Genomic DNA, 17,266 nt, shown 5'->3' with positions numbered 1-17,266 from the left:
AACAATCAAAGGGTTTCTCAAATTGGTTCAACCAAACGAAGATGGGCTTGTCTCTTTGTTTGCTGATACATATCAATGCTATTGCTAACTCAAAAGTTCCTTACGTAAAAGCTGATGATTGGCTAACCAAAAGAAAATTTACCTAACATGGTAGGCTTCATGCCATATCAATAGACTTCCACATGCCATTGCTTGTTCTTTTTCAGTTGTGAAAGCTTCTCCTCCCAGTTCTCCCCTCTTCCATCGGCAACCCTCTTCAAGGTTTCTTGAATCCCAGGCATCATTCCCCTGAGCCCACAGAAATATATGTGGGCTCCATCATCCAAGAGCTTGAAGATCTCATCACTGTACTCTTCAATTTTATCCTGAACATACATCTTCCCTCCTCTATTGTTCTTATGTTCTCTACTTAGCGCTATGTTGTACCGGAAATTATCAGGGTAGTCCTTGAGATACTTGGTGAACTCTTCATCATAGAGGAGACTATCAGTATTGGCCACACCAAGGAATAGCCATGCAAGGCCGCCAAACTTGAATTTGGGAACAGATTCCATGAACATGCGACGAAGGTAACCTCTGTATGGTGCGACACCAGTGCCGGTGGCAATCATAATGTGGGTGGCATTTGGGTTGTCTTCAGGCAAAAGCATGATCTTGCCAGCAGGCCCTGCCATATTATTATTTATAGTTCAATTTACTATAGACAAGGAGTGCATCTTAACTACCAGTAACAGTGTCAAATCCATCAAATGAAAAGAATGGACTAAATAGGTTTATTAATTCTCTCTGAAAGCAAATAATATTGATCATCGGATGAACTAATTTAAGAGGCCATAGTTTGCAACTGAAAGACAGAAGAAAACAATGATGGCCAGTGTAAATACATTGTGAGCAATACAATTACTATTACGGAAGGAACACTTAAATTTGGAGTTCCTAACAATATATTTAACTTGATTAGTTTAACTAACAGCAAGAACAATTTTTTTTCTTCTGTGTGTGCGTTGTTGATCATCTCAAGTGCCAAGTTTGGATGAAAATAACCAGCATCGTTAAATTTAACAACTTATAGAAAAATCCAATCAATCAAGCCAAATATGATGTCTAAGCTAGCAACCACCAACCCTAAAAAGAGGGGGAATAAAAAGAATATATAGAATTTATTTATACCTACTAAAGGGCCATACAAACTCATATATGTTGGAAGAAGGCATTCATTTGGGAAATAACAAAAGTTAAGAACAGGCTGGGGAGACCAAATGACCTAGGAGAACAGGCCAACCCAAAAGTGAGGCTTAAGCACAACCATTCTACTAGAAGGGCCGAACTGCACGAGCCACTGCCTTGGCCAGGCTGAGACCTTTAAGATCAAAATATAGCCCAACCTGGCCATGAGCCACAGGCTTTTCGCGCAGACTATTTTAATTGAAAAGCAAAACCCCATTGATCTTTAAACAGTAGGCTCTTACCTGTGATCTTAATTTTATCTCCTGGTTTGGAGTTGCACAAAAAATTGCTGCACACACCATTCTTGGAAGGATCCTCCTTTCCTGTCTTAGGGTCGTAATAGACAGCACGGCGGACACACAAACTGGTTGTCTTGCCATCAAAATAGTCTCCATACCTTGAGGATGCAATTGAGTAAAGACGAACATTTTGTGGAGCCCCAGGTTTCTTTGGGTTTTCACCCTGTTATGCAAATAAATAACAATAAGGCACTCAAATGGAGAAATTTAGTGTGAAGATTCAATTACTAGCATGCCAGTAAATTGGTTTAAAAATTAAAATTAGGTGGCTACTAAAGCGAAGAGATGAGACCCAACATCAAATGAGGTTGAAAACAATTATATCATGATCCTCTCAATTTTCAAATCACAGCTGCTACGAAGAATTGTATAGGTCAAAACCCTTTCAACTAGATGAAGACATAAATTTTATGGAACGAGTTACTTACAGGAGGAATTACACCATAACTTTGCCCTTCCCAGTAGGGAACATTACCATCATGATCGATTACAATATGGCAGGTCTCTCCAGGAGCCTTTGGGCCTACAATCCTCTCAACAGAACGAATGGTTGCAGTATAAGGTTCCTTAGGCTTGTATGTATTTAATGGGGGCTCATTAGCATCTTCAAGTTGTAGAGGAGATACAGCAACTTTAGGAACACTTGCTTGTTGCACTGACATGCATACTATCCGCTGATTTCTCAGCCCCCCATTCTTTGTTTTCAAGTCCAAAGGTAAAAGAGGTGCCCAAGATTTATCATTAAAGTTTATGCTTTGTGCCTGCAGCAAAATTACAAGCAATTTTAATGAGAAATTATTGACTGAAGAAACACAAAGCAGTTTAAATTTATACTCTATTATCAGCTAAACTCATACTATCTATTAAGACCACAAAATTTTAGTCACAGGAGCAGTACTCTAAACTTAATCAGATGAAATAAGCATAGCAAGATATGTGACAAAAGTTCTATTTACTACCATTGCAAGCATCTCCCTACAACAATCATTAATCAACGCACTTACAAATAATTAAATCAAATTAATACACAACTTTCAAAGTTACAACTATCGACAATCATTATCGATAACAGCTTCTAACAGCGACACCAGTAGAGCATCACCATCACATTTAACTTTAATTGCTTCAATTGGTTGTACCTTTAAAACTAAAGGATTAATGTTACAATGCCATTAAGATTATAAAATCCTAAGAAAAAAAGGGGAAATTACAAAAATGAAACAAGCAATTTTTTTCCAGAAGCTCCATCCCTGAAGACACGTAAAGTCTGCAATCTGCAAAATCTAAAGCTAACAAGTGCTTCTAAGGTCGAGCTAAGAACCCAAGAAATGGTATCAAGATCACAATAGCTAATCCCCCACTATAACTACATGAAAAGGAGAATCTCGGAACCTTCTCATTTTACAACATATTTGAAAATCCTCAAGACTCTAAAGCCACATAGTTTATAACGACAGTAACCAAACAAGCCCTCAATCTTGTGTCCAATTAAAAAACAAACACGAATATGCGAAATTAATAACACCCCAACAAAGGAAAGGCGCACCTTGAACACTGATCTTCTGATAGAAAAATCGCTTCCAACAGGAGCAGTAAGTGAAACCTGCAAGCAAAATCATTATAACCCAATAACAAGAACAGCAGAATTAATCAAATATCTTCTATTTGGCAACTGGGTAAGCATAAAATGACTGAAAGCCTCATTCTTTTCCCTCCGTTTTCTCGGGAAACAAACAAAGTACCCGAATCTGAAATGGGGGCATACCTGAGAGATAGCCAAATGAGACATGATTGGATCAAAGGATGGTATGAGAGGGCTTTAGGTGACGCGAGGGACTTAATATAGGGGGTAGGGGACTAAGATCATGCAGAGGAAGAGTTGTTGGAGGCAAAAATGGTGTGTAAAGTTATCCTTCCGAGTGTCCCAAAGGTCGAGTTTTGCTTTTGCCTTTGGCTCCTCGGACTCTCTCTCTCTCTCTCTCTCACTGCGATGCTCGCCTTGTCTACCTGACGAGTCGAAATAATTAATTCTCTAGAATATGTTTTTTATATCGAGAAGGTGGCAGGGTGGCATATGGTCATTTTGTTTTAGTCTGGGGTTAATTTCAACATTACCCCCCAACTTTTTGTTTGTCCCACTTTAGTCCTTGAATTTTTTAATTTTTATTATTATTAAGAAGTCCTTGAATTTTCATTTGGACCATTGGATTTTATTTTCAGTTTTTATTTTTTATCAACTACATGGCACTATCAATATGTCATCAATAATGTTTTGATATTATTGTAATTAATAAAATGTAGTATTGATATAATTTAGGTAACATCAATAGAATATCGATGTTGATGGATTAGATTCAAGACCATAGATCATGCACATATAGTATCTGACAAATATAAATTATTCTTTACTAGCAAAAAAAGTAAATAATTTCTATTTATATGTACAACATCCTATTTATCATTGTTGTTTTTTAAACGGAATTTCGTAAATGAATTGCGTTAAGAAAGCTTTTTTTTTTCAATTTATGATCAGTACTTTAGGATATAATTGACATCTTTGGGATTTTTCGTATAGCCGCACAGCTATACTATTTAAATATTTAAATATATTTAAGACGTGCAGCCGGGCGGCTATACTGTTTGAACATATTTTAATATAATTAAATAGTTGAGCCATTCGGCTATACGATTTAAATATTCAAATATATAGCCGTGCGGCTATACCATTGAACATATAACCGCGCGGCGATACTGTTTAAATCGAATATATTTAAACAGTATAGCCCTGCGTCTATACGCTTTGAACATAGTTGTATATAATTAAATAGTAGAGCCGCGCGGCTATACTATTTAGATATTCAAATCGTATAGCCGCTCGGCTCTACTATTTAATTAGAGAGAGAGAGAGCTGATACGTTGGTTGGGTACATGAGTTGGGCTGAGAGGGAAGGGAGAGTTGAGTAGAAGTGGTGGAATGGTCCAAAATATTGGCCCAAAATATGCACGTATGTAACCTAAGACCATTGGGCTCGTGCCATTTTTCAGCACAAGCTTGTAAGTGAGGGCAAAACGTCGTTCAACCCGACCAAATCAAACTCATCCGTACCGTTTGAACCATCCCACAATAATTTGGCTTAGCTTTTTTATTTTATTTTTTATCCAAACGATACTGAGGGAGGAAGGAGAATTGAATCTGGGATGCAAGAGTAAATGTTCTTAATTTAATCTACGGGAATTGGTAGGGGGATTCAAACTCAAATACAAAGGGAGGACTTATCAGATCATTTGTTAACTGCACGTTAATAGTCAAATACTAAATACTAAATAGTATTCCTAAAAAAAAAAACCTAAAGAGTAATATTAAAATACTAAATAGGAAAATTAATAATTAAATTATTTATAGGGTCCTTGCCCTTCATATACGGTATAGTCTGTTGTTACTATTTTTGTGTACTCTGTGTTTTTTCTTTTGGCTTGACTTGAGAAAAGTAGCAGCAGAGCCTAATCATATTCAGCCGTGGACCCCACGTGCGGGTGCGCTGCTGGACAGAAATCAAGCTCGGCGGTCGCTTTCAATCCCGCCCGCTCACCGCGTAGGCCCCACATAATTCCTGGTCCAGATTATCTCCAGGGCAGCACATTCCACTGCCCGAAACAGTCACTGAATCCAACGGCTCAGATTTCTTCACCCCTGCAGATTCTAGTCGACACTTAACCGATTAAAAGCCTCCCCAAAAAATAAAAAATAAAAAATAAAATAAAAATGAAGGATGTGTATGGTTGAAAATAGGCATGCAGTTCAGGTAATAATATGGTGATAGAGGAATTCTAATTTCCGTCAGACGCCATTTCAAATCCTGCACAGAAAGAATTTTACTAAATTTAGTAGGAACAAGAAACGCAGCCAACCAAAAGAGGTAACTTTCCAAATTCTAAACCCTAGCTTCGCTTTGCAATTGGTTTGCCCGACCAAATTATGATAATTCTTCAATTGTTATTATTTTGTTTCGGTGAATTGGTTTATGTTAGATGATTGGGTCAATTTTCTGAGTTTTGAGCTAATTATGTAGGTATTTGAAGAGTAAATTAAGAGCTGAATTTTTGGGTTTAATAAAGTTTATTAATTTAATTTTATGAAAACTGGGCATGCAGATGAACTATAATATTAGTTGGGTTGATGGTATTGAGAGTAGTTGGGTTCACTTTCTTCTTTCTTTTTACACTCTGAGTCAATCTTTAAGGAGTATTCAGGAGACCATGATTATCTTTTATGAGCTAAATTAGTTGTTGCTGGCCATTCATGGAATTATTTTGTACACATCTGCAGCTGTGGCTAGACCCTAGATTAGATGGAAATCTTGTTTAACAATGATCTATTTATCTGTATATTTCGAGCCTTGACACAATGGTAAGGTTGCTCCATTGTGATCAGGTGGTCACATATTCGAAATGTGAAACAACCTTCTGCAATGGGGGTAAGGGTTTGTACATCCAATCGCCCTCGGACTCTGCTCTTGAAGGAGGCAAAGTCTCGTTCACTGAACCACCTTTAAAAAGAAAATTATTTATCTATTTATGTATGTATGCCCTGTTGCTTCATGGTTCAAAATAGGAAAAGGCCCACTACCAACCATTTTATCTCAATAATGCTGGAGAATGGAACCTGTAACCAAGGAAATTAGTAGCTCATACTTGAAAGCGATATTGCGAGCACCATCACGTTACTTTGATTGTATCCTTATTCTTTCATTTTGCTGATATGTTTCTGCAATATCAGTTCCCCTCTCCTGATTGTCCCTTCTGTTTTGCACGGTTGTCAAATATTTGCAGTTATACTATGATCTTATTAGTGAGGTTTTGGGCTTCTTTGTAAATTACAAGAAGCTGCTATCTACCAACATCAAGCTACCAAAATTCAACTAACTGCAGCAACACAATCTGAATTTAGTACGAAGAACATCTCTAAAATTAGCTTTGTCTAGGCGGTCAAACTTTCTCACAGATGGACTTTATTTTTTAAACTAATAGACTTTCAACTCAGTAAAGCATTTGTTTCTTATTAAAAAATGAAAAAGAAAAAGATATTAGTTACTGAACGATTCTAATTTCATCCTAAAATGTACTTTCTTATTTTTAAATAAAACTTATGAAAAAAATTCATCCTATGATCTGTTTTCTTTTTGTTTCTTACTTGGTTCTAGCAGCATGTTATTTTCTGTATGACATTGATCTGGATGATTTTTGTTTTGCAGCTACATATTGTTTTGGACTCTCCACTTAAGACATCCTCATGACTTCTTCTGTGCATGATCGTTCTGGTAATTTTCTTTCCTTCCAAAATACTTTAAATATTCAGTTGGTTTCAGAGTTACTGTAAATGGATAAGACTTATGTTTCTGGCATATAATTGAGCAGGGATAGTTAATGTGGCAAGAAACTGAATTGCTTTTTGTTTGGTGCTTTTGCGTCTTTGATATAATAATGGTGTAGATTTTATAATAAACTAGTTTAAGTAAGGGTTCTTTCCTTTTCTGTTGGTGGATTGTTCTACAAACCAATAACTTTTGCAGGGAGATTAACATCTGTTACCTTTGTAATACCTAAGACCGAGCATGGGCTTAGGTTGAAGTCTTGATTTGGTTTTAGCAAGATCCATGTCAGATCCAACCCTTGACTTCCTTGGTCGTTCCTGATTTTGATTTATGGTTTACATAATTTACCATCTCACTAATTGCCCATTTTCTTTTTCATTTGATGTGGATCCTCAGGAAGCCTCTACCTTGTGAAAAAAATAATTTCCTTGGTTGTTTTAGTTGGCTTTAAGGCTGTCTGGTAATGCTGTTTTATTATGTTCTGGTTAAATCCTTCTGATATTGCTCCTGTGCTACATATGATCAATGCGGTGATGTAGGATTTACTACACTTTTCCCTCATATTTATGGTTTTATAGCACTGAACTTCAAAGCTTTAATTCTTTGTTATTTTATTGATTTATTGATTTTGGCTTTTGTTTTCCTTTTGTGAAGTGGCATCATGGTTTCTGTTTTTTCCTTTCTTCACTTGAGTAGTACAACCATTTCTTGAACGCATTCTTATCTACTTTGAAATTTTGCTTTTGCAGATAATAGTGAATCTGATGACCAGCAAAGTCATTCTTCCTTGCCTGCAATTGGTATTTCTCATCCTGGAATTCCAACCCCAAATATTCAGTATGCAGCCCCTCCACAGGTTGGAACAGGACATGCAGTGGTAACATCTTCAACCTTAAACTTATCTACAGTTGATGTTTTCTTTTCTTGCAAATTTCTCCTTTTAAAAAAAAGAGAGGAAGTTTCCACTTTATTATTGTCAATTCCACTATTGTGTCATCAAGTTTGTGACTTCTTAGGTGCCATATATATACTTATTTATATCATGTGTATATGTAGTTGCTGACCTGTATATGTTTGTGATCTCATATATCATGTTTGTATGTCAATACTTAGAATGTGTTGAAGCTTATGTGTGGTACCATTTACTCAGTTCATCAAGTAATTTACAATTATTTTGATTTTAATGTTTTCTGAAGTAGGCACTTTATTAAAGATGAGATGCTTGTTTTGTTAACTTGGGTAACTGTGTAGTGAAGAAATGTGCAAGTGCATGCTCCCAAAGAAATTGTGCGTATGGTTGCAAGGAAAGTAGATTCAACCTTCAAGACATGCATCCAAAACTGAGTAAATAAAAAAACATTAGATAATTTGTAAAGAAATTGGTGGAATCAGAGGACTAAATTACCGATATCATCCTGTTATGATCCCTTATCAGCATAATGGGTAATAATTATGAACATTCAGTGCAAAATTGGAACTGAAAATATATGCATGTGCTATGTGAACAGTAAGTTGTATGGGGGATACTTATATGAAACTATAACTGGTGTAGGTGCATCTAGTGTTACATAGCATTGGTGGTAGTAATTATGGTGGCTAATATCAGAAGTTTCCCTAGGTGGATGATTAAGTAATTAAGAGTTAGTAGTGGTAGAAGGCATCACTTTTGTTAGTGTTGAGTTGTGTTGCCTGCATTTTGAGAGTAACAAGAACTGCCGCTGGTGATGAAGCTGAATAAGTTGGTTGTGATGGTTCTGTTTCTCATGGTTTGTGGCTAGAGACAATGTATTTCCTTATAGCAGGTGTTCTTAGTGATGGCTACAAGAGATCCTTAATACAGGTCTAACTAGTGGTGGTGGTAGCAGCACTATTTAGGCCTGTATCAGAAAAGGGCATTCATGTGTGGCTTTTTTTTTTTTTTTGGGTGGGTGGAGGGAGGGAGACGATACCACCATCTAAAGATTATTATTTATGTAATGAACCCTACAACTAACAAACCCCCATACAAGGGGAAATAAGGAGGTTTACCCCCATATAAAGAGTGTTATTTATTTAACGAACCCACAACTAACAAACCTTGATTGCATTAGGAAATAAGGGCTCTAAAGATTGTAAGATGATTTCTGATAACTAGACAATATTATAGAGTTTTTCAAGCTATACCTAAAATAAAAGATCCATGCGTGTTTTAAACTCTTCTTAATTTGAGGTTTTAAGATGCATTTTCTTTGGGAGACAACTATGTGATGTACTTTCCAAGGTATTTAGACAGCTTATATGTGGTGGGCTCTCCTAAATCTTATCTTCTATACATAGAGAGATTTTAAACTATGTTTTGTGGGGATGGAGATGGATGGGAGGAATAGTTTCAAATTGACCCATGAATATCCTTAGGTAGATTTAGTTTGGGTTTTAATCTCTAGTAGAAGTGAGAGTTTCATTTTTGTCCCCAAGCAACTAAATTTGAATACGAGGTATAATTGTAAAAGTTTATGTTTACACTTCTCTTCATCCTTTCCATCCCTTTTACCAAACAAGAGGAAGTAAAAATCTCCTTCTCTTCCTTTATCCTTCCTTTATGAATTACCATCTGCTTGCTCTTGCAACCTTCCTTCCAAACATAGTATCAGTGAAATTGTTGGTATTGTTTAAAAAACATTATAGAATAAGAATGTTTAGTATCATTGGAAGTTTCTGCTTCTCAAGCTAATTTTCATGTAGTTGTTTTGCAATTTTTAATGTAAATGCTTTAAAAAGGCATCTAATTTAAGTTTAGAATTTTGATACATTATCCTTCGTGTGTCTAATTGAAGGCACCAGCAGCTTACCCTTATCCAGACCCTTACTACAGAAGCATCTTTGCTCCCTATGACACACAACCATATCCTCCACAGCCCTATGGGGGGCAACCAACGGTATTTCTTCCGCCTTGTTTTAGATATAATTTCTTGATAATGGTACTTCTAATATTGAGCGTTGAGACTACATATTGCTTATGAGCATGAAATTTGTGGTTATTACTGTGTCCTCATTTCAGGTCCATCTTCAGTTAATGGGAATCCAGCAAGCAGGAGTTCCATTGCCATCAGATGCAGTTGAGGAACCGGTGTTTGTAAACGCAAAACAATATCATGGCATCTTGCGACGTCGGCAATCTCGTGCTAAAGCAGAATCGGAAAATAAAGCTCTTAAGTCTCGAAAGGTAATATTGTGGATTGCAAATCCTTGCATCTCATGTTCAATGAGATGCTGCTTGAGGCTTCATTTATTCATTGTCACTTCAAACTATTCTTGCAGCCATACTTGCATGAATCTCGACACCAGCATGCACTGAGAAGAGCTAGAGGATGTGGGGGTCGATTTCTTAATGCAAAGAAAAATGACAACCAGCAGGATGAAATGTCATCAGGCGACAAATCCCAGCCAAATATCAATTTAAACTCTGATAAAAGTGAGCTTGCTTCCTCAGATGGAACATCCTGATTACTCAGAAGCAATTGCAACGTGCTCAAGGGGCCACATGAAGTATCTATCCTTCAACAACTGCCAGGGAATGGAGGTCCCCAATACCAGCCTTGCTAGTCTCGGTAGTGCTTCACTGTGACTTGAAGCTCATTAGCAATAGCATGTATAGGTTCTTCAGTAGTAGGCTTGTAGGGGGGCTGCAAAAGACAAAGTAGGCAGTCTTATTGAAGTGCAGTGATATAACCGTCTCCCGAATGGGTTTCATTTCAACCCTTTGCTTCTTCTTCTTTTTATCCCAGGAGAGTGATGGTTAAGTTTGCTGTGTGGTTTAAGTTTGCATTTATACCTGTTGTAAGGTTGGAAACTTGTCTGACAAAGTTTAGAGCTCTTGTTGTTTGGTTTGGTAATGTTTCAATAGATTGGCAAAAGATTAGGTTGGCTGCTGTTTATGTAGTAGTAGTTTTATTCGTTTGTTGTCAACTGAGACAATAAGTTTAATGGTTAATGAAATTGGGTAATTATCAACCAGCAGTTTCTTTGTTTTTGTTTTTTTGTTTTTGGGGTAATTATCAATATAGTGAATTTATTTTTATTAGCTTGGGGGAAATTGGGAAAGACGATAATATAAAAAATAAAATAAAGAGATGAAAAAGTAGTTGAGCAAGCCAAGTGTAAATGGGTCATTCAAAGTTCAAACAAACAAGATGATTTGTGGCAATTATCTCTTCATCAAAGGAAAGACATCTTCTTCACTACATTCAACGCATCACTGTGAAAGACATCTTCTTCTCTACATTCAACGCATCACTATTGCCTTGTTTTGTTCCAGATAATCTGATTCCCAATGTTTTCTACCATGAAATCATTTCGATTGTTGTCTTTCTAACGTTGTTTGGACTGGATTTGTCTCTTTTGGACTGCATCATTTTTTCACCTCATTATAAAAAAGTTTTAGTTTTGGTTTGTTGGGTATGGACAACTAGTAAATAGGATTAATGGAATTTGGATTGTTTTTGTTGATTTTTTTTCACTTTTTTTTTAATTACTATTTGCACTGATATTGTTTTTAACTTAACCACTTTAATTGCACAAATGTTATTTATTTATTTATTTTCTGAAATTCTTGACGCTTTTTAGGAAAATATATAAATTTAATATATATATATATAGCCACTTGTCCGATGTGAACCAATTGTATTTGATTCATATATACTATTCTTAGCAATTGGGATGTACACATTTGTAGTGATGTGTACCAAGTTATAAAATAGTGCATATGTACATGTATTGGTATTACATATAAATTTAGGTTCAAGGTAATATAAATAAAATAGTAAAAAGTTTGGTTGCTTAAAATTGAGGAGTAGCTCCTCCTTACCACCAATGTGGTTTTGGCACGTGTCAATTAATTTGTTTTTTGGTTGAAACTTTGTCAATGTTGCTGGAATTTGACAATGTCAAAACCCTATTGGTTTTAAAAAAGAGCTCCTTAAAATAAAATATCATGAATAGGGGTACACACCGATTTGGTGTGAGCGAAAGAGTCTCAAATGCTTAAGTCAATTTCAGACAAAAAGAATTAGGGTTTCTTAGTTGTAATGAAACATTATCTCCTTCTTGCAGTTGTGATCAAGTTTTATATGACTCATTGGTGGTTGGTTTATTGCTGTAAAAAGTTGCGTATGGCATTTATTGGGGGAGTCATTGCTCGTTATATCACACGTCCAGTCAATTAGCCGTTTGACTTGGGACGTGTGAGAGATTTCTCAAAATGTGTTGTCATGATCTTTTAGATTATTGATGTTGCTGTAATTAGGGATATGTTGGGGATCAATGTTCATCCATTTTAGAGGCAGGTTGCCTAAGGATTAGTCCTATTTGGCAAAATTCTATTGTGAAGGTGCCATATATGGACCTCTCATATGAACCTTCATATTAGCCACATGATCATTTCATTGAACTTAAGTGAAGTTACTATTCAGATGAATCATGTGGCTAACATGGAACTTCACATCTATAGTCCATATATGGCATCCCTCACCATAGAACGACTCGTCCTATTTGAACGTACTCTATGGACTCAGGGCCACGTAGCTTCTTGGCCCATGTTTGGGTTTTGTGGCTGGCGAGGCCCGAGACGTTTAATAGGCCACGTTGAACTTTTTCCACAGTGTGCATGAGAATCGTTACGTCACCCCCTCATCACATTAATGAGAATGGGATGTACTTTGATTTTCACAGCCCTTTTATTAGGGGTAATTTGGTCTAGACAATAACTTATTGCATACGTGGCGTTGGATTATTAACATGAGATTATTTGCTCCCACACATATTATTTCCATCAAAGTTCAAACTGCTTAAATTTTGATCATAAAACCACACTAGTTCAAGTTTCATCATTTCATTGGGAAACGCATGACATTTTTCATTCTATTAATGCTTGGTGGAAAGTAAAATCAGGAAGAAGGCAATAAAGGACAGTAGGCAGCTTGTCATTGAAAAGGTAATTAAAGTCTGTTAACATTACTAATCATGACTTAGCATACATCAATTCAATGTAGCTAATACGTCTCTATATTTTGCATTTGGCCTTGATAGTGGGGGATAAGTTGTATATTAAATTTGTAAATTGCAATTGACATGAGAGTTCCTATGAAGCAAAGTTACACCAAATCTAGCTAGATTGCTTGATCATAAGCCACACATCAATTTCTATGAATAATCAGATTGGGCAATTCTTTCCTTTATTTGGCCTTTTAGTTATGATTTGTCCATAGATGAATAAAAGCTTGAGCAAGGTTTATTGCTCCAAATTAATCAATTAAGAACCTTCTGAAAATCTCCACAAGGTGACATAAGAATATAAAGAGCCCATGGTGATCATTTTGTCATGTTGGCAGCTGATCATAAATGCCATTAATATGCAGAGTCTCTCTCACTCTCACTCTCACTCTCATCTCATGAAGCCCTTTCTTTATCTCTCCTTTTTCTAAGGTTTTGACAAAAATAAATTGACATACTTTAATACCACTCCTAATCATAGCAAGTATATACATAAAGAAGAACATTTATATGATATTGGTGCCATAATTAGTAGCAAACATAATAAGATTTTCCCTCACATGAGCATCCTATCAAGTTGGGTTCCTCCTCTCTATCCTTGCTTACCTCTTTACACCTCTTTTCATGCATGGACCCCAAAGAACACCTCACCCAAACGAGAGAGAGAGAGAGAGAGAGAGAGAGAGAGAGAGAGAGAGAGAGAGAGAGAGAGAGAGAGAGAGAGAGAGAGAGATGTAAAATGCAAGCAAAGGAGGAATGGGGGTGGGGTATTGGTTGTGAGTCTATAACACTCTTTTGGTGCATGACAAAATGGGGTCATCCTCCCCTCCACCCAAAAGAAAAGAAAAAGAAAAAAAACTTTTGGGTCCCTTGGATGGGGCTGGAAAGGGACCTCCACCTTTAATTGTGTTGATTTTGCAAAATCACGCAAGGTGATATGGCCTGGAACATGGCTCAGTGGACCTCATGACCCCAACTGTGGGGTTTCTCTGTCCCAAACCCTAGCCTTGTTAATTGTGTGCTCCTTCCCTTCTCCCTTCCGAAAAAAGGAAAAGGAAAGATAATTAAAAGAAAAAGGGGAGAAGCAAAGGCCTCCACATGATCATATAGCCAGGGAGACAAGAAGACACCAACTGAGTCTGTGTAGCCATTGACTCCTGTTAGAACTCCATCATAAGCCCATTAATTATATATATACATATATACATATTTCTATATCACTATATATGTGAGAGAGAGAGAGAGAGAGAGAGAGAGAGAGAGGAACTTAATTTGAAGGAGTGTCTGCAAGCTTTGGATGCTTTCAAGATATGAACCCTTTATGTAAAATGTCAACCTGTGAAATCTAAAAGTCAATTGCTTTTCTCATCCATCATCTCTCTCTTTTTTTCCTCTTTCTCTCTCTCTTGGATTCTTGTGAGTGAAGAGATGGATGTGGGAAACATTATCAATTGTCACCAAAAGGCGTGTGGTTGGTGCTGGTCGACCTTCACCACAAAAGTTAATCTTATTACGGTTTAGATTTTCAAGCTTTGAAAGTTTGAATTGCTTCACACCCCAAGTCATATATTTAAAGCTAAATTAGGCTAAGCAAACATGGAATTAGTTGGCTATAATAAACGTGCTTCCCACTCTGCACTCGAGTTCGAATCTCCTTCCTCGTAGTTTAGATTAATTTAAAATAAAATATCGCTTGTATAAAAATTAAAAATTAAAAATAAAAACTAAAGTGCGCTAATTAGGTTTTATATGGTGGGAAAACCTTTGATTGTTTAAGCCAATAATCTATGTGCTGCTCTTCACGTAGCTCTAATGTGATGAGAGACTCAAAGTTTTACTACTTTTTTGTCATATGCCTAATTGGCCATTGTAGACTACGATAAGCATAGACAAGTTGGTCTAAATTTAATGATGAAACTTGACACTTGAAAATTATATGACAAATAGAGGTTACATCATCAGACCAGAAGGCTTATAAATAATTAATCTATATCAATAGCTAGTCCTTGTTCTTGCATGCATGTGATGTGAAGCCTTGCCACTTCTAGATATATTTAATGTTAAAGCATACTAGATGCTTTGATTTGTTACATGCATTGACATCATTATTGAAGCTTAAAATTCAAGTGTTTACATGAGTTCACAATTTCGTTTGGTTTCAACACTATAAAGCGTAATCTTGAATCGAATCAAATTGTTATTAGTTTGATTTAATTATAATTTAAGAGTGAGACTAATTTAAATCCGACCACAAACACTGATCATAACTATGACACAAATATATACTAAAAACAAACTTAATATCCTTACCGCCCCACTAACAAGGTTTAGTTTATCGTGAACAAATTCAAGGTCAGCAAACCCCACTTGTAATACAAACAAATATAGTGACATGGACATTGTTTACGTCCATTCCAACCCTTTCTAGTTTCAACCCTTTCAATTACCCCCCATTATGTCCATTCCGTGAGTTTTTTACCCCGTTGTCTTAACAGTACATTTTCCACTTTTTTCTACCAGTACCACCAACAACAACAAAATCCAAAACTATTTTGTTTTAAAATATCCAGATATTTGGCTTGCATCACACAACTAGCCCATCAAAGGTTTATAGGTAGCAAGTCTATAAGATAAGGATAAGAAAGAATGGAGACAAATCAATTCAAAGTTTCATTCCTGATATATATATTTCCCTGGATTTTGTGTTGTATGTCTATCTTTGTTGGTGGGGTGGTATTATTGAAACATGTCCTTTTCTTCGAAGAGTGTGGGTTATTCGTACTCCAGAAAAGTTATTCTTCATTTTCTTTGTTGCATCCTTTAAAAGCATTACTAATAGTAATGGATATCCGATAATACAATGTCACTTAGGTAACAGCTCAATTAATACTCGTAACACTATCACGTGATGTTATTATCAAACTCAAAAGTTTGTCGGAGTTACCCAATTCAGCTACAAGGGGATGGGAGAAAACTTCCAAAACCTTGGAATTGGGCCTATGTCCAACTTCAGCTCTTAATCAAAGCCCAAGCCTAGTCTTCCAAGCTCCGGTCAAAACCCACCCAAGTAGCAAAAGAACCAAATACCCGGGACTGCAGAGCGTTACAGTACTTTTGTCCATTTGCTCTGCCTTCACGCTTCCCCCCACACTGTCCACAGTTTCTCTCTCATCCATCCCTCACCCATACATACATCATCATACATTATGCATCCATATATGGCATACAAATAAGCATACATACATGCATCCCATGCAAAAACATGCAGAAATTCATTTACCATTTATTGCAACATTAATAATAAGATAACATATTAACATATATTTTTTTATTTTCAATAATTTAGTTTGTTGATTAAGTAGAATTTGAATAGATGTTTAAGATTATATAATTATAATATTAAGCATAGAATTGGTATCAAATCACACACGTTAACTAGATCTGAAAAAACGTCTCTCTCTTTCTATCTCTCTCTCATCAGTGGGCAGCAGGCTTTGGGTCTCTCCCACCCACGGCCTGCCTGCAGGCTCGGATCATATCATATCAGCAGTCAGCAGCAGACTTAGCAGCACATAGCTCCCTCTGCTGCTTTGCCTTCTCATTTAATTTATTCTTTTCCTATTTTTTCTTTCGTTTTCAAATGTTCACATCACACACAGTTATAGAGGGAATAAGAGAAAAAGAGGAAAGATTGCATTTTTATATTGTAATTTTTTGAGAAAATACCAAGAAAGAAAATACAAAAAATATAAAGAGAGAGAGCAATAGATTAGCCACCTGCCCTTTCATTTGCCATTGGCTGTTTGTTTTCTTCTACTTGCTTTCTCTGTCACATACAAACCCACAAACAAAGAAGCACACACATTCTCTCTCCTGGCCTGTCTATCTCTCTGTGGGTTTTTCTTTTTCTCTTTTTTAATTTAACAAAAAACAGAAATTCATTCTCTCTAGAGGAAAATCCTCGAGATTGGAGCCCAAACCACAAACAAGGACACCTCTTAAACACTGTTGTGTTGAGCTAACAAGGGACTTTTTCCAACTTGGGTTATTGAGTTTTTGAGAGGAAGAGAAGCAGAGTCACAGAGAGAGAGGGAGGGGGAGAGAGAGAGTGAGAGCAGATACAGCCATCTGATGAAGGAGAGAGGAGGCTCTCTTGGCGGAGAGAGCCTGCCCTGCACTAACAACAACTACAACACCACCCAAGAAGAAGAAGACGAAGAACAGCTAGACCAACAACAGCCAAAACAGCCAAAGCAACCATCTTTCTGAACTTATATTCCCCATTTTTTGTTGTTGCTCTGCCAAAACAGTGAGCTCAAGGCCAGAGCTTTATTTATTAGC

At 36.5% G+C, this 17,266-nt stretch overlaps 2 protein-coding genes across 2 annotated transcripts; one reads left to right on the top strand and one right to left on the bottom strand.

Annotated features, from left to right (window-relative positions):
- Positions 1-3,543, bottom strand: RFNR2 (root FNR 2). Its single transcript, XM_008227373.3, has 5 exons — positions 3,292-3,543; positions 3,073-3,129; positions 1,955-2,287; positions 1,470-1,689; positions 1-667 (listed from the first exon to the last, which is right to left on the bottom strand). Exons 1-5 carry the CDS (start codon positions 3,313-3,315, stop codon positions 168-170), a joined length of 1,134 nt encoding a protein of 377 aa, XP_008225595.2. The 5' UTR covers positions 3,316-3,543; the 3' UTR covers positions 1-167.
- Positions 3,544-5,280: 1,737 nt separating this feature from the next.
- NF-YA7 (nuclear factor Y, subunit A7) lies at positions 5,281-10,898 on the top strand. Its single transcript, XM_008227371.3, has 6 exons — positions 5,281-5,443; positions 6,779-6,844; positions 7,648-7,775; positions 9,712-9,813; positions 9,936-10,100; positions 10,196-10,898. Exons 2-6 carry the CDS (start codon positions 6,817-6,819, stop codon positions 10,379-10,381), a joined length of 609 nt encoding a protein of 202 aa, XP_008225593.1. The 5' UTR covers positions 5,281-5,443; positions 6,779-6,816; the 3' UTR covers positions 10,382-10,898.
- Positions 10,899-17,266: the final 6,368 nt, after the last annotated feature.

This window comes from Prunus mume, linkage group LG3 (genome assembly GCF_029339155.1).
Source record: "Prunus mume cultivar Tortuosa linkage group LG3, ASM2933915v1, whole genome shotgun sequence".
Classification (NCBI taxonomy): Eukaryota; Viridiplantae; Streptophyta; class Magnoliopsida; order Rosales; family Rosaceae; genus Prunus; species Prunus mume.
Note: the sequence above shows the minus strand (reverse complement) of the source record. Positions and strands in the feature narration are given on the sequence as shown.

Bases quoted from the DNA above. Each gene is read 5' to 3' on its own strand.
- RFNR2 (XM_008227373.3), bottom strand. From the start codon at position 3,315: ATGTCTCATTTGGCTATCTCTCAG. The intron at 3,130-3,291 runs GTATGCCCCCAT...TTTTGCTTGCAG, and splicing joins CTCATTTGGCTATCTCTCAG to GTTTCACTTACTGCTCCTGT. The intron at 668-1,469 runs GTAAGAGCCTAC...ATAATATGGCAG, and splicing joins AGATAAAATTAAGATCACAG to GGCCTGCTGGCAAGATCATG.
- NF-YA7 (XM_008227371.3), top strand. From the start codon at position 6,817: ATGACTTCTTCTGTGCATGATCGTTCTG. The intron at 9,814-9,935 runs GTATTTCTTCCG...TCCTCATTTCAG, and splicing joins CCTATGGGGGGCAACCAACG to GTCCATCTTCAGTTAATGGG. The intron at 10,101-10,195 runs GTAATATTGTGG...CTATTCTTGCAG, and splicing joins AAGCTCTTAAGTCTCGAAAG to CCATACTTGCATGAATCTCG.